The sequence below is a fragment of the Colletotrichum orchidophilum genome (genome assembly GCF_001831195.1).
Source record: "Colletotrichum orchidophilum strain IMI 309357 chromosome Unknown Scaffold_173.1, whole genome shotgun sequence".
Taxonomy (NCBI): domain Eukaryota; kingdom Fungi; phylum Ascomycota; class Sordariomycetes; order Glomerellales; family Glomerellaceae; genus Colletotrichum; species Colletotrichum orchidophilum.
This window is the reverse complement of record NW_019173129.1, coordinates 50,764-70,398: the sequence shown is the minus strand read 5'-3', so window position 1 is coordinate 70,398 and position 19,635 is coordinate 50,764. Positions and strand designations below refer to the sequence as shown.

Below are 19,635 nucleotides of genomic sequence, written 5' to 3'. Positions count from 1 at the left end.
GTAATTTTCTTTTCTTTTGAGGTCGTTGAGAGTGGATGTATTGATACCTAGGTAGTCTCCAGGTTGTGGTTTAGCGAGGCGGGAGTCTGGAAGAGTGCAAAGAGTATTTGAAAAGATATCCCCCCTGACCATGACCTCAGAGGGAGAGGGGGCGGCTTAAGTATTTCAAACAGCGTTCATCCGAAAATGGAGAACAGGTGATGCGGAGCTCCAGTTTGTAACTTTTGGCAGAGGACTCGAGCTCCAAGCATCATGCGGCACTCCGATGCGAGCGGGGGTGGTATGGAGGCAGATCCCCCAGCGCTCGAGCTCACTTCTTCACCATGGCATAATCGCCCCGTACAATATATACGTTCTTTCTTATGGTCAGTTACAAGCTCTACAACAAGTACAGGTAAGAGTAAGACTCCAATGCCGACGTTGCCCTTATTCTGTAAAACGCCGCCGTCTGATGTCTGACCTCCTCAACGCATAACACGAAGCTTTTATACCTGCTGAAGACACAAACCAAATCAACTCTCGAGGAGAAAGCAAAGATTCATGTCCGAAAGGCCGTGGAAACCCAATGCCGCACAATCTAACCCGTTCCCCCTCCGCACACACGCCGTAAACGGGCCCACTTTCGGGCCCGTCTCCCGGGCCACGACACCAAAGCACCTTAATTCTTAGCGCAATGGACCAAGCAGGAAGGAGCTAAGCAAATCCTCCACCCCCCTGTCTAGCATCCCGATCCTTCGCATCAACAAAACAATTTTCGCCCTATCCAAATCCGCCGTCCTACAGATTCTTTCGCGATGGCCTCCTTTCTCCTCCCCCGTCACCCGCCGTCGCATTCGCCGCTGTCGCAGCAAGCCACGAGGGAGCCTTCGCCTCCCGTCCTCTCGTTCAATATCCCGACGAAGTAAAACAACTGCTCAGCGATTCTCATCCAACCCCCAAGATCGCGATAAACTACCTCCACCACCATCTTAGCAGCCATGGCGCTCCCCAACCCGCTCCTCGCCCTCCTCGCAATGGTCCTCGCAATGGTCCTCGCCACAGCGCACGCCCTAAACGTCACTGTTCCTTCCGAGATCGAAGCCGGCGTCCCGACAGAGATCGAAATCGGCTTCGACTTTTGGAAGCAGCCCTATGTCTACGAGACCCTCCCGGGCCCCGTATTTGACGAGACCACGGCGGTGTGCCGGAACCCCGTAGACAAGGAGGTCGGCTGCGGACACGACATGCTGTACGAGCACTACCAGCTGTTCCTGTACACTGACGAATGGATGTACACGTGTAAGGCCCCTCACTCCAGTCTTCTTTGCCAGGTATCGATAGAGCGTATCGCTGACCAAGCGTCCAATTTGCGACAGGCTACCTCAGCGATCTCATCCCCGTCGGCACAACGAACCCCAAAATCACAATTCCCAAAGACCTCGGTCCCTCGGAAAAGTACAAAATCACCGCCATGGAGTTCAACGGCACCGAGGTCCAAACAAACCAATACGGCGTCGAATCCTCCTCATACTTCACCCTCGTCGACACCGACATCAAAGCCTGGACATCATGGGAGCACTACGGCGGCTGGCTGAAGCCGTGGTCCCTCCTCCCCTGCAGCTCGTACGCCTGCTACCGCACCTGCGGCCTCAAGTTCGCCGACGAGCAAGGCAACAAGAAACAGGGCACCGCGGCGGGGCTGTACGACTGTCTAAACGAGTGCCCGGGCATCCGTGCCGACTGGAACGACCCCTCTTCAGAGTGGTCTTGGTACAAGGCCTTTGACGGGCAAGACTGGTCGGGAGAGTCGACGGCCGTGACGACGAGCACGCCCAGCGCCATCAGCACGTCCGGCTGGGGATATCAGACCGCAGACAAGCCGGAGACGACGTTGTACGGCACGCCGACGGCGCCGACGGTTTATTCATGGGAGAGCCTCCTTACTATGAAGCCGACGGCGACGGCGACGGCGCATTCCTCGGCGGGGAGGAGGAGGGCCAAGCCCCCGGTGGCTGTGCCCAAGAAAGTGAGCTACGCAGGCCTCATGGCGACGACGGTGTTGACGTGCCTGGTTGCATTTGCCATTGGCTCTGTGCTCGGATGGATCTGGCCGGACGGATTGAGGCACGAAGGGTGATGGTGTTTGGTGTAGATGTATAGCATGTGGTGTAATGACAGCAATGTGACTTTGCCATAGTCACGGGACGACATTTGACGATGAAAATGATGGCGTAAATCGACAAAACTAGCAAATGAGCCTTGGACTTCGGCTTCTCTTTGTCAAAGAGCTCAAAGGCCGGGTGGATCTCATTAGCTCAGAGCTTCCTCAGATAACACCGCCTGCACCCCGCACGAGCTCGATGCATCAGCTGGGACTCCAGGAACGCCCGGACGCGCTCTGCTGCGGGGAAGGGAGTGAGATGGCACTTTGGGTTTCTCCCTATCACCTCTGCTTCTACGGACTACTGTTGGCCTTGATTCGCGTTGTCCAGGGCCGAGAAGCGGCAATTGTCGGCCCAAAGCGGTCTTTGACACCAAAAGAAGCGGCCAGGATTTTCGGTTTCGAGACTCTCTTGCTAATGGAAGGGAAAGCAACAAGAACACGAACCGTATCAACAAGCTCATCTCATGTATTACATTGCTCAGCGATGGAGCTAGCCCACTGCCAGCGTGTCATCTCAACAGCCAAGCTCGGCAACCCAATTCTTCTTCCAAGGGTTCAACCCCTGCCGTGGTACGCCTTGTGCTCCCTTCCCTTATCTGGGGGAGGGGGCTGAATTGACCGATTGCAGGACACCCTGCAGTGAGCCGACAACAAGCGCCCTATGAAACCGGGCCCTGAGCCGATTGCGGGGTTGGTACCAAGGGCGTGATGCTCCCTTTTCTGGGGAACAAGCTTGGACCAGCCGTCGGTCTGTGGAATGATCCCAGTTCCGGGCGTATAACTTGTCTTGTCGCCCGTCACGGGAAACCCAATCCGATTGACTACAGCCAAACACCCTACTTCCTACAGCTCAGAGGAAGAGGTATCCAGACTTGTACCTCTTCTCCGCTGAGGTGTGTCATCGGCCAAATCCCGTACATCGGTCGAGTCCTCCACAGCTTACTCGTTGTTGTGTGCCACCCAAACTCGATTCTGTTGGTCCGTTCAGTACTAACATAGTTGCCAAGCGCTTGCTCCCCCTCCAAAAGGTGTTTGATAGCACTGTGAAGTAGTCACTTACACACACTCCCATCTCACTTATTGATACCCCGCCGCTCTCATACACATTGCTGGCTGGTTGGCCCGTTATTACCGTTCTTCACCATGCCTTTCAGACAACTGCCGGTGCCCATGGCACGTTGCTTGCGCAGCTTCGGCCCTGCAGGTGGGAGAGCAGGGGGATTAGTCCGCTTCAACCAGACATTGGCGTCCAGCATCGCCGTTGTCGGCCCCGGTCGTCAACTTGCCGGCTTCTCATCCGCGGCCCCACTGCATCGAGGTGGGGAACCAACATCATCATCCTCCTCCCATGCTGGTATAAAGCCCACCAACTCTCGGCCCGTGGTCCAAGACGAATTTAAGGCCACCATCGAACAAGCCCGGAATTTATCTTCAAAATCAACCGAGATGTATACTGCCTCTTTTGCCTTCTTCGAGGCGCTATGGGACGCCGGCGTCACCCACTGCTTCGTGAACCTGGGTTCTGACCACCCCAGTATCATTGAAGCTATGGTCAAGGGTCAGAGGGAGCGAAAAGGAAATTTCCCTAGAATCATCACCTGTCCCAACGAAGTAATGAAACCCTTTTCTTCCCGTGCGCGATCAATTGGCCTATACTGAACAACTGCTTAGATGGTTGCCATGTCCATGGCGGATGGTTACGCCCGCCTGACGGGAAAGCCGCAATGTGTTATTGTCCATGTCGACGTAGGAACGCAAGGTCTAGGTGCTGCCGTCCACAACTCGTCTTGCGGTCGCGCACCAGTCTTGGTGTTTGCCGGACTATCTCCCTTCACTATCGAGGGCGAAATGAGGGGCAGTCGAACAGAGTACATCCACTGGATTCAAGATGTCCCCGACCAAAAACAAATTGTCTCGCAGTACTGCCGGTACTCTGGTGAGCTCAAGACAGCAGCCAACGTTAAACAAATGGTCAATCGCGCCCTGCAGTTCTCCAAATCGGACCCTCAAGGCCCCGTATATCTCTGCGGCGCCAGAGAGGTCATGGAGGCTGAGGTCGAACCGTACAGCATCCGCCAAGATGAGTGGGACCCTGTTGAGCTCGGAGGTCTTCCCAAGAGCGCCGTCAATAAGATTGCCGAGGCGCTGGCTGGTGCAAAGGAGCCCCTCATCGTCACTGGGTTCGGCGGCAGAGATCATCAATTCCCCGCCGCGCTCGTTGAGCTCGCAAACACTGTCAAGGGTCTGCGTGTTGTTGACACGGGTGGTAGCGACATGTGCTTCCCCGCAGACCACCCCGGTTGGCTGGGCCTCCGATTTGGTATTGACGACGCCGTGAACACCGCCGATGTCATTGTCGTTCTCGACTGCGACGTCCCATGGATCAACACTTTGTGCCATCCCAAGAAGGACGCCAAGATCTTCCACATTGATGTTGACCCGCTCAAGCAGCAAATGCCCGTCTTCTATATTGCCGCCCAGTCGAGATACCGAGCGAGTAGCCTGTTGTCAATTGAGCAGATTACTGCCCACCTCAAGGACCAATATTCTACCCAATTGGAGTCAGCGGAAGCCAAGGAGCGTGAGGCAAAGGTCAATGAGTCTCATAAGCAGCTCCTTGCCAAAATTGAGGAAAAAGCACAGCCCAAGGCGGATGGCGAGTTTGGCACTGGCCACCTTACCCGATCACTGAAGAAGCTTTGCCCCGAGGACACCATCTGGGCCATTGAGGCTGTGACAAACACCATTTTCGTCCATGACAACCTTCAACCCACACTGCCTGGGTCGTGGATCAACTGCGGCGGTGGTGGCCTCGGATGGTCCGGCGGCGGTGCTCTCGGAATCAAGCTGGCGTCCGATTTCGAGAATGGCGGTAGCAACAAGGGCAAGTTCGTTGTGCAAATCGTGGGCGACGGCACGTTCCTCTTTTCTGTGCCAGGTAGTGTGTACTGGATCGCCAAGCGGTACAATATCCCGATTCTGACGATTATTCTGAACAATAAGGGTGAGTGAAAGATGAGTCTTTGTTGTGGATTTGGAATGCAAGCTGACATGGCGATAGGATGGAACGCACCCCGGCGGTCGCTGCTTCTGGTGCACCCCGATGGCGAGGGCTCCAAGGCGACCAACGAGGAAATCAACATTTCGTTCGACCCGGCACCTGATTATGCCGGCATCGCCAAGGCAGCGGCGGGCGGGGATTTGTTTTCTGCACGCGTAGATAACGCGGCGGAACTCGACGGCGTGCTCAAGAAGGCCATTGAGACGGTGCAAGGCGGCCAACCGGCCGTTTTGGACATCAAAGTCGCCCTGGGTTCCTAGACATCACATTGGAGAAGCAAGGCGGTACCGGAAGCGGGTGGCATTACTTCACCAGGTCGGTAATCGAGGCCTGATGAATCCGATGATCTGTTCATGGTTTTTTTGGGGGGTTTTGGTACTACACCGAGTCGTGTAGATGGATAAGTAGATGGACTGCCGCGGGGTTCACCCGGCAGAATATAGAGTCACCCGACATTCGATATAGTTGTTGGGATACGATGGCGCGAGTAATCACGTGGGACTTGCATGGGTGATCCCGGTGTGTGAACGTCAAGATGCTGCGTGCGACTGGAATCGATCGAGAATAGTGGCTGCTCGTCTAGGCTTGGGAAATGCCCCCCTTTGTTTTGCAGCTTCCAACGTTCGTAAGCATATGGATGGCGGCGGATGTTGGATGCGAGAGAGGCTCGTTATCACTGACTAGGATGGTCCACGGCCATGATTGATAAGGCCAGGGGAAACTAAGGCAACGAGACCTCCCCTAACCCAGCGGGTAGATCTCCCCGAGAAGGCAGCCGGAGTCGTGGCTGGATGAAGTGGTGTCTATCCGTCGAGTCTGACTGGCCGTAGATGATGGCTTTGGATGGATGGGTGGGCTGGCGGCTTGCCTGGATTCTGCTGGTTCAAAACATCAACATACCTAAGGTAGCTTAGTAGGTATGCAAGAGTCGGGTGAAGGTGCCTAGTAGTGGTGTGGTGTCTAACGGAGAGCTTGGCATGGGACGTTCCGACGAGGACAGACTGGATCATTCGTATCATTATCGTCAGTTTGCCGTCGCATCGAATCTGTAGCGGCGTATGAATATGCAGGGAAATAGATGGCAAGACAGAAAAAAGCTCCACCATCGCAATTCGGTGTGGCCTGGAAGGCTGGAAGGGGATATCTGGAAGCGCCTCGAGACCAGAGTGCGCCTGGTGAAGCGTCTGGGGCTCGTGCTGCCGTGCATCAAATCTGGTCATTTGACAAGCAAAAAGAGACCCCTAAATCTCCACTTTGGGCCACCCAGGTCCCACGGCGCCTGCCTCCAAAAGAAAACGGGGGGCGTGGTGGGGGCACAGCACCGACCAGGACAATGTCCGTGCTCCTCTTAGCTCTTTCAACCCCTACTCAAAACCACCACACCCATGGAAGGTGCCCGCTGAGGGGATTTGGAGGAGGCGCATTCCAGGTTTGCAACTGGGACGTGGAAGGAAACACCGCAAGCCGGTGCAGCAAAGGGCGAGCGGATGCCACCTCCAACTAGGGTAGGTTACCTTGCATTCTTATGACCTCAAGGTAGGTAAGGTAGGTTGGTTGGTTGGTTAAGGTAGAAGAGAATAAAGTACGGATAGTTGAAGAGGTCAGCTATCCGTCAGCATTGTAGAGTACTCCCTGGTTGTAGGGCAGTTGCTATCGGGCCTTATAGACGCCTAATCGTATTTTCAATCTTGGTCATGTCCCGTCGCCAGGGAGCCCCTCACTCAAGGTTGGATACTCCGTATTGCACAATAATTTCAACCGCCACCGCGGGAACCGAGCTACTTCTGCAGCCGCCTGCCCGATCCGAGACGATGTAAACTCAAAGTGGAGGGCGCGCATGCCATGTTATTTGCCCGCCCGTGTAAGAGTGCCAAGTCCAAGTCAGCAGGTGCTTCTCTTTGGTCCTTCCCGAGATGTGTGGATAGATGGATGACTAGGTATCTATCTTATTTTCCCTACAAACGAGAACGGAAAGGTGTACCTTAAGAACTGAAGACACAAGGAAAGGAAAGAGTGAAAGGACAGCGAAAAAGGAAAAAGCAACGCAGGAAAGGAAGGGACTCCCCTCCTAGCACTCCCTCCCGGGTCCAGGCTGCTTCGACTTCCATTCCATTGCACCCTCCGCCTGCGGGACCAGCCCCTCCCTACCCCTCTAGGTCGGCCTTCCCAAAGTCCCGGCGTCCCTCCGAACGTTGAAATTTCTCCAAAAATTGTAACGCTCATTAAAATGTCCCGGTCTCCCATCCCGACCTGGGCACTCAACGACACTACTTGCAGACGCATACCACGACCACGACCACGATTGACGCACAACCGCCGACGCCTACCACGATCCATGATCGGCGGCTTCATCGATATTCATTGAACCCTCCCATTATCTTCTCATTACTGTTATTTGTCCGTCCTCTTCGCCACTTCGCGTCACCTCCTGTCGCGGTTTCTGCATATTTCCCCCCTCGCTCCGTCGGCCAGCCCAGAATACTCGTCGAGTTGTCTGATGGGCATCGACTGATACAGCAGCCTTTTTCTTGCCCGTCAATCTGCTGGGGTATATTCCCGCCAGCCCAACGAACCCATCCGTCGATCACCACTCAACTAGCCAGCTCGGTGAAGCGCGTTCCCGGTCGGGTCGCCTCCGCAGAAGACAAGACGATATTCCATCCCCTGCACGGCACTAAGCTTCCCTGCTTGTATTCGCACGCTCTGCGCCGGCGACGTCCGCCGCATCGCATCCGCATTGCGCCAGCTGCAAATATCATCAGGCAAACGCCACCCAAAGTCTGCTGTTCTGTGGCCTGCCCAGCCTTTTGCTTTTCTTGCTGCAGGTGCCCCCCAATCTGCTCACAGCGCTTCGCTTCGTCTCCTTTCAGCTTCGACCCAGCCCTCTCCCCGGTCCTAGTCGTTGTCAGGTCTGCCACCTACCTGCAGTGTGGATGAATATTGCAGCATTTTGCAGCGTACTCGACTTCAGACGATCGCCGATCCCTCCACCGCAACGGGGATGCCGTGTCTTTCGCGCTCTCTTCGCCTGCCGCTTGCCTGCAGTTCCCCGCACTAGCTTCGAGATCAGCAAAAACATTGTGCTCCGTCACAAGCACCTCTACCAGTAATTCGACCCTATCGGTCTAGACCACCACCACGAACCACCGCTACCACCACCAGCGACTTGCCAGCCGAACCACTTGGTCTGCTCTAAACCCCCGGGCAAGACGCGCAGCCGCAACACATTAATATTAACCGACTTTTTCGAACCCCTCTCGACCGCCAACATCCTTGGGGAAACATCGCCTTACGCCGTGCCGTACCCTTGCCTTCCCCTCGTCCTTTCATCTTCCGCAACCGAATAAAGATACTCCCATTTCAACAGTTGAACCACGATCGGGTTTTCCTCGCCAAGTCGTTTCTTTTGTTAGAGACGACATACCTGCTGGCTTGTACCAGAACGGCTCGAAACTACGCCATTTCGGCCAGACCAGCCAAGAGTCATCTGCGAAAGAGGTTCCCCGCGACATATTCCGACCCCGGTAGGCCGAGCCAGACCTGGGAACTGCAACTGTGCACTGCAACTGTGCCAAGATAATACCTGGGCCATGATAGTTGTGTAAAACAGCTCAACGGTACACACATTACACGGCCCTCTCCGGGCTTCTGCTTACGATTATCTATTTTCTCGAAGCGCTAGATGCTCGCTATTGCCCACGCCGAACATACTGAGGCATTGCTCTCCTACTCCAAACCGACGTCATTTGCGCCTAGTAATCATCCCCGGTGCATTCCCCAGGAGCACCACCAAACCATCGCAGAGATGACTCCGAAGCCTGAGGATGCCGCGCCTCTTCAGCTGACAGATTCGAACGCGAGCGTTGTGCCCGATCCTCCGCCGAAGCCGAACCCTTCGTCCGATCCACGACTGGGTATTACCGACTGCGAAAGCCCACCGAACGTCCCCGAGAACGACGATGTCTTCAAGTTATCGCCTAGAGCGGCGATGAAACTTTTAAGTGGTGGGATTGAGGCCCTCGTGAAAATCACAGGCGATATTCCTCCAACACCACCACCTACAAGCCCGACACTACCCAATATGAGAGGCATGGCGGCAGAGAAGGAACTCATCCGCACCAGCTCACAGAAGAACTTGGCTCGCATGCGCCAGGAGGCCGAGGCCGCCGCCGCTGCTCAAGCCTCCTCGCCTCGGCGACCACCAATGATGTCTCAGATGAGCGGCTCTACTGGGTCAACACCACAATTAATAGACGGTGTCCATCTGCGGCATACACAAACACCAACCCCTCCACCACCGTCGAAAGCACCCGAACCACATATAATAATTGGAGAAAACTCACAGCCGATTAACCTTCAGCATAGCGCTATTACACGCAAGTTCTACTCCAAGAAACCGCCACCCATCGGTATCGATGAATACCTCGCGCGCATTCACCAATACTGCCCAATGAGCACCGCCGTGTACCTTGCTACCAGCTTGTACATCCACCGTCTAGCCGTTGATGAACGAGCAATACCTGTGACCAGACGAAATGCGCACCGTCTGGTTCTGGCGGGCCTTAGAGTGGCAATGAAGGCGCTGGAGGATCTTAGCTATCCGCATAGCAAGATAGCCAAAGTTGGAGGCGTTAGTAACCTCGAGCTCGCACGGCTGGAGATTAGTTTCTGTTTCCTGGCAAACTTTGAGCTGGTGGTGAGTGAGAAGACACTGAAGAAGCACTGGGAGGTATTGAAGCAGGAACAGCCATTGAGGCTTATCCATCCCAGCTTACCGAACCTTGCATTGAACAGAAAGGCTAGGGAGCCTGGGCTTCCCGGACAGGAGAATCAATGGAAATGAGGGGGACATAATGAAAAGGGGGTTAATAGGCAGGTCACTGTCTTTGCAGCATGGTCATCGCATTTGAAGGAGCAGAGCGCATCATCATATTGCATTACAGCGGTGTACTTCTGGGTATCTTCACGTCTGACAGCGATTCTGTTCATAGTACAGAGTAAACAATTAATTGGGTGGGATTATACCCGCTTGAAGTTTTGCAAGACTTGGCGACGCCTCTTTGATTGAAATGCAACTCGCTAGTCGACGATAGTCAGCATTGGTTTTGAGGAGTGTGGGTCTCGAGCATTAGATGAGTGTTCTTGCGGAAAATCATGTTGACAAAGCCGTTGTTCACTAGAAGCCACGCGGTATAAACGCTGTCTTCGTCTAAATAGGTGGCTCGGGTTAATACCTGACGAATACGGATACGGATCCATGGGTAAATTTGATGACATGTGCAGTGGCTTACCTTCCAGGTTATCGATAAACGGCAGCTACCTTAAACGGGACCTGAGCTTATCGATTGTCGTCTCGTAGAGCTTCATTGACTCCAAAGTCGCATGTTGCCTGTGGAAACGAAAGAGACCCCGGACCCGCTTCTAACTGCGCAGCAAGACAGCTGCAGCGCCCATCTTTGTTTCGGACCTTGGAGCTCAGAGCTTCCCGTCCGCCGTCTAACCACCCCTCCCCCCCCCTCTCTCCCCAAAGCTGGAACCTGGCCAGACTTTCTCCTCCCACCTCCTGCTTGCTGTTCATCCAGTTCGAACCTACGTCGACGCTGACCACATTCTTTTGCGCCTCTCTTTACGCGCCCGATCTGTTCCACTTGCCTACGCAATCAATTGACCAATTAGCGACGCGACAAATCGCACAGCCCGACGCAGTCTGGTCGAATCATTCCTTTACACAACACTAAACCCACGATCCCGATCGCGTGGTTGCGCCTGAGTCCGTCACAATGGCTGAAGAATTCAACAACGACGTTGAAATAGTCGAAGACGCCCCCGTCATCCCTGGCGCCGATGTCGAGATGGCCGAGGAGGGTGGTGCCAATGCTGAGGAACTTCCCTTCGCCGAGGGCGGCGAGAGCGACCCCGTCGAGCCGCGCACCACCTTTGTCAGCTACCTGTCCAGCCCCGTCGTCACTCTCCTGGTCGGTCAGGGCGATTCAGAAGCTATTGTCACGGCCCATCAGGCCCTTTTGGTGCAGAGCCCCTTCTTCAAAGAGGCATGCGCCCAGTTCAGCGACGATGGCAGCGTGAGTGTTTCTCCCAGGTCGCGCCAATCAGTCGGCACAATCAGCGTTTCCCAGACGTCATTAACTCAATGCGCAACAGCCACGTCAAGTCGAGCTCGCCAGCGAAGACCTCGACGCGGTCGGATGCTTCCTCGAGTTTCTCTACACGGGAGAGTACTTCCCCCGCAAAATCGCCGGTTCGCGCACCCTCGAGCAGGACCCCTCGACTCCCGAAGTCGACGCGGACGGCACGCAGCTTCTGAAGCACGCGCGCGTCTACACCCTGGCTGAGAAGTTTGGCATTCCCAGTCTCCGCTCCCTCGCCAGCTCCAAGATCCACTGCGTAAACTCGACGGCCAAGGGCGAGATCGCCTACGCCCGCTACGTCTACGCTTACACCGGCAAGGACGACACCACCATCCGCGCCCCTGTCGCCCAGTTCTGGGCCATGCGTTCGCATACTCTCCGCTCCGAGGCCGAGGACGAGTTCCGCTCTTTGTGCTTGGAGTACCCCCAGTTCGGATACGACGTGCTTAGTATGTGGCGACGCGTGACAATGTTGAAAGGTGTAGCCATGCTGACTGTCACCAGCCCGCGTCCTCGACGACAAGCTCAAGAGGGAGAAGAACGACAAGCTGCACCCATCATCATCATCTACAGGAAGTGCTCGCAAGCGTGCGCGACACAGCCAGATATAGAGCGTAAAGGAGCGGATGTAACAGCATATGTCTTGGGCGGCGTTTGCTGCCATAGTTTAAGAATCTTTTCGCGATGGAGCTTCTGGTATTCACTAAAAATTTTCGACATACCCACTGATTCTCGGGATAGGGCGGAGGCGTTGCGAGCGTCCCACAAGAAGGACAGAAGTTTTTGGTTTTCTTTGCAGACCGCGGTGCCGGGTTTTGCTGCGTGCATATTGCCCCGTCATCGGGGAAGCCATAGGCGCTTTGGTTGGGACAACTTGAAGACAGCTGCGTATGGATCAGGGAGCATCGCATATCTGTATACTATAAAGTCACAAAGTAATTCGATTCCTACAAGAGAGCGTTTCCGTCGTCGTGTTTTGAATGAGTTGCTGATGGGACGCAGATAGTAGCAGGCATGGGAACCGAAAGGAACCATTGAGTCATATCACTTCGCCGCGAGGAACTCGGAAGGAGATATCAAGATTTCAAGCCAGCAGGCGATAAGATACGGGAGTCTAATGGTGCTATCCGTATGATGGTAGGCTAATGAGACAATCGAGGGTAGTGATCCATGAGCTTCAGTCCCACTCTTGTCAGCCGTTTTCCCTTAGGTCGCCTGCGATTTGAGAGAGACATATCAACACACAAAGCAGGTTGGCGGTACCTTGGGATAGAGGCATTGCGATTCAGCCGTGCCCTATTGTGCAAAAGATACCAGTCAAGTCTTGCGACTGCGATTTGCAGATCAAAACAGGTAGCTTTACCGAGTTCCCGATGGGTGATTATCTCGGTAGGTCTCGGTGAGTCTCGGTAAAGGCGTACCCCAAAAATGCGGGGGACGGGATGCGGTCCGGGTCGGACCCTGGTCCGCCTTCGGGAGGCGTTCATACACCACCGTGACCACCCAATCAGCCAAGGTGCCATGCGCAAGAGTTTCTCCGCCCAGTCGGAGGACGACGCTCCATTTGATCTATCTGAGGCGCATTCGGAACTTCGGACTGGAACAAATTGAAGTAAACGAGTTGGATCGGCAACAAGGGACAGTCCCACCAGGGACTTTCTTTGCTTGGAGAGGCCCCTGGTCTGAGGGGCGCTCTTAAATGAAGATGCCGCCTCCAGACTTTCTCGTCCACAGCTATCATGACGTCTCTCCTTTGTCGTTCTTGTTGATCGTATAAGGGCGCTTCAAACGAGTAACTCATGATGGCGAGCGCAATCACCAAACTCCTCGGCCTGTCGGCCTACACAGCCCTCGTAGCCATCTCCCTTCCCTACTTCCAACAACACAACATCCCTTCCCGTCTGCAAACTTCCCTCAATGCGATCCTCTCCCCGCCGGCAGACGATGCGCCCGCCCAGCAAGATGGCACGATAACCGAGCCCTACATCTGCCAGGCCCAAAACTACACCACGCAAATCATCTCCCTTGATCCCTTGGTAATCTACATCCACAACTTTCTCCACGAAGCCGACATAGCAAGCCTCCTGGAAGCAGGCGAACCCGCCTTCAAACCCTCCTATGTCGTCAAAGACGGCAGGACGCAGGGGACGCCAGACCGGACGTCGTGGTCGGCGGGCCTACCGGCCGACGACGACGCCGTGCAGTGCGTGTTGGCGCGCGCGGAGGCGTTCTTGGGGACGGTGATGGCGTCCGGGCGGGATGAGATTGGGCCGCCTCAGTTGGTTCGGTATACCGAGGGCCAGAGGTTCAATGTGCACCGTGATTGGTACGACGACTTCCAGCCTGATGGGATGACGGGACGGAGACGGCGGTGGAATCGGGTGGCGAGCTTTTTTGCGATTCTGGAGGACGGGTGTAGCGGTGGGGAGACGTGGTTTCCCGAGATTGAGGCGGTTACGCCGCAGCATCGGCGGCGGGACGGAGACGGTAGCAGTGTGTGGAGGAGGCATGATGATGGGGGGGTTGCGTTTAGGCCGGTGAGGGGGAATGCGGTGTTTTGGGTAAATTTGCATGCGAATGGGACTGGGGATCGGAGGGTTGTTCATGCTGGGTTGCCTGTAGGTGACGGGCGCAAGACTGCAATGAATATTTGGCCGAGGAGGTATGTTGGGCCTGAGGCTTGGGCGGAGGGCGAGGGGCCCGAAGATGAAGAGGGTGATGTTGTTGGGAGAAGAAAGGTGAAGGTGGAAAAGAAGAAGGAGGAGGAGGAGGAGCTTGTCATTGATGATGCTGAGGATGATCCTCTGTAGACAAGGTGAGCAAGTTCAGTCGCATTGAAATTATAGAAATTTATCAACTGAAGTATTTAAAGTAAGTAGGTAGCCTATTTCCTTGCTCTCAGAACTTGGTATCCTCCTACCGAGACTAAGGGTAGTAGATTACTACTTTTACATTTCTCGATTCTCAAGCTTATTTGTTCCTGAACATGGTCTACTTAGGTCGCGTATTCCCTCAAACACCACACGTCTCTTCTTTGTGTCTGTGGAATATTCTCCTCCTTCCCTACCTACCTTGCTTAGGCAGCTCTTGTTTGTTCTCGTGGCCCCGGGATCCTTGTCGCATTGCGTACTATCACAAATACACATTGCAGCAAACCCAAGAAATTCCGCTCTCCCCTCACCACGTCGACCTTTTTACCTCAATTACCCTTGCTCTCTACCAGTCGTCCTTAGCCCTTTGTCGACCGAGATAATCGTAAAGTAAACCATCTCCATGGAGGGTCCCTCCACGCGTCATCGATTGAGAACGGCGGCAGGCGGCGACGCCGAAGACGGCACTGAGGTAGCCGCCGTGAAGAAAGAACGAGATGGCAAGCTGCCAGCACCCATTCAGCTCACCGGCACTCGGTTCAAATTACAACGCCCTCAATTCTCATCAGTCGACTTGCCCGACGGCCACATCTTTAGCGAAGAGGACCTGAGAAAGGTGGTCGTCCTGAATGATCCCGGCAACTTCATCATCGTCAACCTGCACAAACGAGGCCATCGACGGTACACCACCGACAAGTCCCTCCCCGACGACTCATACTACGTCGGCATCGACACAAACGAGTTCACGCCCGCTTTCACTCGCAGTGTTACCAAGACGTCGCTGAAGGCGAATACGTACGAGAATGCCGCTCATCTCGGCTGGGGGTCAAAATCTGGAGGCCTCATAGTCCCGCCTATCGATATGCTTCGACCGAATCAGCTACTCTTTGTGAAGCACCTGTCAATCAGGTACAATGACGCGGATAAATATCGAAATGTTTCAGACAGCGATAGATCCGAGTACCAAAAGCGGCAGCAGGATGCCTTCAGCAAGGGCCACCCATGTCCTGTGCTCGTGAATGATGAGGTGGCTAGGCCAGATTACGCGACCTTACAGGATACAAAGGAGGGAACTTGGAAACACTTCCGTATGATGATGCCAAAGATAGCAGGGAGGAAGGTGCCGAAGGGTCTTGTTGACGAGATCAAGGCATTCCTTGCCAAGCACAACCGCGATATCGTGTCTGCTAACTTCGCGTTGACGCTAGCAATCATTTACCATCATTACTATCAGGCGGCAGATCTGGGAGCGGAAAAGGGCGGCAAGCAGCCAGTGAAGCCTGTACCTGAGGTTTCGCTAGCCCAACTGATATTGTATGGGCCACATTACTTTCGGCTTCACGAAGACCTCAAGCTCTCGGCCTACGTTCACATCTTCCGCGCCGTTGACCATTTGTACGGCAAGGACAAGAAGATCAACGCGTTCGCAATCAACGAGAAAGACATTGACGAAACTCTGGTCTCCGAGTACATTGATGAGATGGCACTCACCGAGAAGGATTGGCAGGAGATTGTACCGCCGTCGTGGGAAGGATCGAAGCTCACTATGCCCCTGAACCACGGATCTCGCGCACCCGCTTCCGCAGAGCTCACCGCCATGCTGATGATGCCGGATATCTACACCTTGGGGTTTGCGGGGTATACCAACTACTGCCGGGCCAAATATAGCACCACGACAAGAGAGACGTTGATGCATGGCTTTTTCGTTCCCGAGCACATTCGGTCCAACCCCGACCTCTGGCGACTTGTGACCGATGGGGACATCGGGCCCGAGGCCTTGGAACCCTACCAGGATCAGCTCGATCACCAGGTCTGGACGGCGCCCAAGATGGCGGTTCGACTTCCCTGGCCCGAGGTCCCCACTGTCGATGCCGGTCTTCGTGGTGCGATGATGCGGTCCTGGGCCACGCAGACGTCGCCGGAGCCTGGGGTCGAGCCCGGGACTGGCGAGAGCGCCGCTATCGTGCCCCCCATATCTCACCACAAGATGATCCAAGATACCACGGCGTATTACAAGGCATTTATTGCGAAGATTCGAAAGGGACAGGATGCCAATCTCATCGACAAGTCGGTAACGATTGGATCGGACGGACATCTCACTTGGCCAGGCTTGGATGAGCAGCCCGGCACGTCTCGAAAGTTACCTGATGAGATCAACATGCAGGATATCATTGCAGAGTACGACAATGCCGGCCCTGATCGCATCTCTGAGACTGACCGCTGTATTCTCCGGAGACTTTTCCTGGAGGATCTGGCTGAAGACAAGCACGTGGCTCAGTGTGCTCGAGATTTCAAGAGTTGCATCAATATCGAGGACATCAACCTGGGTGTCACCCAGGTGAGAGAGGCTCTCAAAACTTACATTGCTCCGATGAAAATACAAATCGACAAGATCTGGCCAAAGGAGACAATCGCCTAGGAGGCGCACGATCTCTACGCCGATCTTCTTGTCCAGTCTTGCACCATGCTTTTGGGACTGAACGTGGCGACAGACGGCGACGGCGGCGGCGACGAAAAAAACAATAAGAACAATGACACCGCCATTGCCGCGATTAGAGCTGTCGATAGAGACCTCGCCAACGCCCTCACGACGTTCAACTTCCTCGTCCCTCAACTTGGGGAGGATGGCGCCAAGTCGGTGTTCGATTTGACAATGAAGCTGGTGTCCCATTCGCCCTGCTTCGAGTACTGGTACAAGTTGATGCTTTTGGCGCAACACATTAATGGAAAGTCCCTGGACGAAGAGAGCAAGGAGTCATGGATCAAGCTTTTTGGAGAGCCTTACACGGGTGAGGTTCATGTCGATGAATGAGGTAATATTGGTGTGACAGCTCGGTTATTGTAAATACTCCTGTTCTGACGTGGTCGTGCTGGTATGAGTTTTACCTTCTTCTGGTCTAATTCAGCGCTAATCAGTTTGAGGCTTATTGAGGTCGGCGTAATGGACAACAAGGGAGGATTCTCAACCAACGTTTTTGGTTGTGAGATGAAGTGTCTTGTGTTCTCTTTTAGCCACCACATGCATTACTGAGGCAGCACATGTATATCGTTGGCACCGGAAAAGCAGCACGAGTATAAAGCAATGTTGACATTAATGATTCCGTTGTTATAGCTGGGGTTGGCTGAGTGACAATCGCGATGTAAGCATAGAACCATTCCAGGAATCTGTCATGTGGCGGCAGCCCGTAGCAATAAGTCGGATACAAGTTCGTTTGATTATTTGGAAGCAGCCAACGACTCTGCCAAGTATTATTGTGCTATCAGAAATTCTTCCCTTGCCTTAGTTTCACCAGTGACCCCATCTCTCGTAAAAAACATCACACTTCTCCGCGGGGGGATCGTAGTGTCTGGAGGCCATCGGAACTCAATATTGATTACGCGTCTCTCCTCCGGGACGAACTCGCCTTCATCGGCACTGACTAAGGCGTCCAAGTCAGTCTCGTCGTCGAGGGTGATTTCATGCTCAAGTTCAATCACCCGCTGCGCTATCCTCCACGTCAGCGCCTTCTCCCAGATATTCCTCGACGGCACCATAAGCTTCTTCATCAGCCTCAGCGCCTCAAGCCGCAGCTTCAGACGACGGCACTTTGCGGCGACCACGAATAGGAGCGAGCTATATCCCAGCTCGAGAGCGCTGTCAGTGGCCCAGCCCGCTGAGGATTTTGACGAGGAGGTGGACGACGAGGTGGATTTGGGCGACGATTCTGACGAGTCTTCCGCTTGTGAAGCGAGGACGACGATTGCGCGGAATTTGTCAATGTGTTCGTCATTTGCGCACTCCCCCTGGCCTGAATTGTACGACGTCAAAAGCGTAATCTTCGTCACGAGGTACCGGATGTCAAGCAGTCGCATCATCTCCTCCTCTCTACTAGTATACCTCTCCTCCTTTTTCAGTTCCCTATACGCCTTATACCACGCATCCAGGTCAACCTGTATGAACTGGCCAGTCCACCTCGCGCCAGGCTCCGGCCCCTCCTGCCCCGTCTCGAGACGTCGTTCGTTGACGGATTCTACATATCGAGCTAGGCGGACGTGTATCGTCAAAAGCCGAGCGTGAGCCTCCGCCACATTCTGCAGCCGTTGGGTTGCTGTCGGCAAAGGCTTGCGCACCGTCGGGAACGTCGCGGGGTTAACCCCATAGTGATAGGGCGCAACGCTCAGCTGACGTATGACGGGCGTGATGTGGTTTCGCAAAAAGTCGGACTCGTTGTGAATCTCGTTTAGAATATTGATTCCGTGCCGGCAGTGGGCGATGGCGTCCTTTGGGTTCCGGCGGAGCAGCTCTATGCAGATGAAGAGAATGCAGACAAAGAGAATTAGGGCGCGGTCCGTCGTCGTGCGCAGGAGCTTGATCGCCTCGTTGTAATGCCACACGGCAAAGGAACTCGCCTCGTGGGATCCCTGGCGGAACGTCTCGTAGATGGAGCTGAGGGCCAGCACAGCGTGGCTGGCAACGGGCTCCTGGTCCGACATTTGGACCACGACGTTGGACCAGAAGTACGAGTTGAGAGAGCCGGAAAACTGCGGCGCGGTGACTTTGCGGTAATAGTCCATTGCTCGCTCGGCGTGAACTCTGCTCGCTTTGCTCGGCTGCGCGGCCCGGATCGAGGATGTGTTCTGCAAGGGGCATGACCGCAGGAGCTGCGCCCAGGAGTATGTTGTTGTTGGTGGGAGGACGTAGCCGTCGCACTTGCGGCCGGTGGAGATGCATCGCGCGCAGGATGGGCGCGCCTCGTCGCATTTGATCCGGCGGATCTTGCAGGTTGTGCAGCCAGTCTTTACTCTTTGCGTGCCGATCTTGGCCATGGCGGTGTATATGTTGAGCTCGCGAGCTGACTAGACGGCGACGAGGGGTTTGGCATGGAGCGATTCCATCACAACAGTCCGTTTCGACTGGTTCGAGGTAGGTCTAACGGGCGATGCGACTCTACGGTTCAGTCAAGGGGTGTGATGTTGCGAGGATAACGTATTCGTTCTATGTTCGATGTAAACCCAATGGCGTAGGGAGCTGGTGGCAATACATATCCTGTGCTCAATACCTTGAAGTGTCAAAGTTCACAAGCCCTCAGTTCTTGGCTATTTGGACAGCCGCCTGACCCGGCCGCTCGGATGAACGTCCGTGATCGCGAAGCATTGGCGGCAAGTATCGGGGTGTCTTCGTTTCGAGTTGGTCTACGTGGGGAAATCAGTGTTCTTGCACAAGTTCGGATTGTCGTGGGGCACTTAACGAACACACCAATAGATCGCAAACATTGGAAACCTTCTTGCCCGTGCCAGGCTGGGTTTTTGGGATGAAACCCATTCGCTTATCGGCGGATGCGCTGTCAATCGCTTGAGCCTTGACGGTTACTAAGGTAAGCGGAACCGTAATTGATAGTTAACATTTCAGAAAATAATAATGGGGAGCCAGTGGTT

At 54.5% G+C, this 19,635-nt stretch overlaps 7 protein-coding genes across 7 annotated transcripts; 6 read left to right on the top strand and 1 right to left on the bottom strand.

Annotated features, from left to right (window-relative positions):
* Nucleotides 1–977: 977 nt before the first annotated feature.
* CORC01_13005 (uncharacterized protein) lies at nucleotides 978–2,116 on the top strand (the record flags this gene model as incomplete). Its single annotated transcript, XM_022624623.1, has 2 exons — nucleotides 978–1,278; nucleotides 1,356–2,116. The coding sequence occupies 2 exons, from the start codon at nucleotides 978–980 to the stop codon at nucleotides 2,114–2,116; spliced, it is 1,062 nt and encodes a 353-aa protein (XP_022468886.1).
* Nucleotides 2,117–3,286: 1,170 nt separating this feature from the next.
* On the top strand, nucleotides 3,287–5,464 carry CORC01_13004 (thiamine pyrophosphate enzyme; the record flags this gene model as incomplete). Its single annotated transcript, XM_022624622.1, has 3 exons — nucleotides 3,287–3,754; nucleotides 3,815–5,147; nucleotides 5,205–5,464. The coding sequence occupies 3 exons, from the start codon at nucleotides 3,287–3,289 to the stop codon at nucleotides 5,462–5,464; spliced, it is 2,061 nt and encodes a 686-aa protein (XP_022468885.1).
* Nucleotides 5,465–9,009: 3,545 nt separating this feature from the next.
* On the top strand, nucleotides 9,010–10,047 carry CORC01_13003 (cyclin; the record flags this gene model as incomplete). The annotated part of the gene is made up of 1 exon (XM_022624621.1): nucleotides 9,010–10,047. The coding sequence occupies one exon, from the start codon at nucleotides 9,010–9,012 to the stop codon at nucleotides 10,045–10,047; it is 1,038 nt and encodes a 345-aa protein (XP_022468884.1).
* A 937-nt stretch (nucleotides 10,048–10,984) lies between these two features.
* On the top strand, nucleotides 10,985–11,961 carry CORC01_13002 (uncharacterized protein; the record flags this gene model as incomplete). Its single annotated transcript, XM_022624620.1, has 3 exons — nucleotides 10,985–11,284; nucleotides 11,364–11,799; nucleotides 11,855–11,961. 3 exons carry the CDS (start codon nucleotides 10,985–10,987, stop codon nucleotides 11,959–11,961), a joined length of 843 nt encoding a protein of 280 aa, XP_022468883.1.
* Nucleotides 11,962–13,149: 1,188 nt separating this feature from the next.
* CORC01_13001 (2OG-Fe(II)oxygenase family Oxidoreductase) lies at nucleotides 13,150–14,160 on the top strand (the record flags this gene model as incomplete). The annotated part of the gene is made up of 1 exon (XM_022624619.1): nucleotides 13,150–14,160. One exon carries the CDS (start codon nucleotides 13,150–13,152, stop codon nucleotides 14,158–14,160), a length of 1,011 nt encoding a protein of 336 aa, XP_022468882.1.
* A 463-nt stretch (nucleotides 14,161–14,623) lies between these two features.
* On the top strand, nucleotides 14,624–17,032 carry CORC01_13000 (uncharacterized protein; the record flags this gene model as incomplete). The annotated part of the gene is made up of 2 exons (XM_022624618.1): nucleotides 14,624–16,558; nucleotides 16,640–17,032. 2 exons carry the CDS (start codon nucleotides 14,624–14,626, stop codon nucleotides 17,030–17,032), a joined length of 2,328 nt encoding a protein of 775 aa, XP_022468881.1.
* Nucleotides 17,033–17,469: 437 nt separating this feature from the next.
* CORC01_12999 (C6 zinc finger protein) lies at nucleotides 17,470–19,026 on the bottom strand (the record flags this gene model as incomplete). The annotated part of the gene is made up of 1 exon (XM_022624617.1): nucleotides 17,470–19,026. The coding sequence occupies one exon, from the start codon at nucleotides 19,024–19,026 to the stop codon at nucleotides 17,470–17,472; it is 1,557 nt and encodes a 518-aa protein (XP_022468880.1).
* Nucleotides 19,027–19,635: the final 609 nt, after the last annotated feature.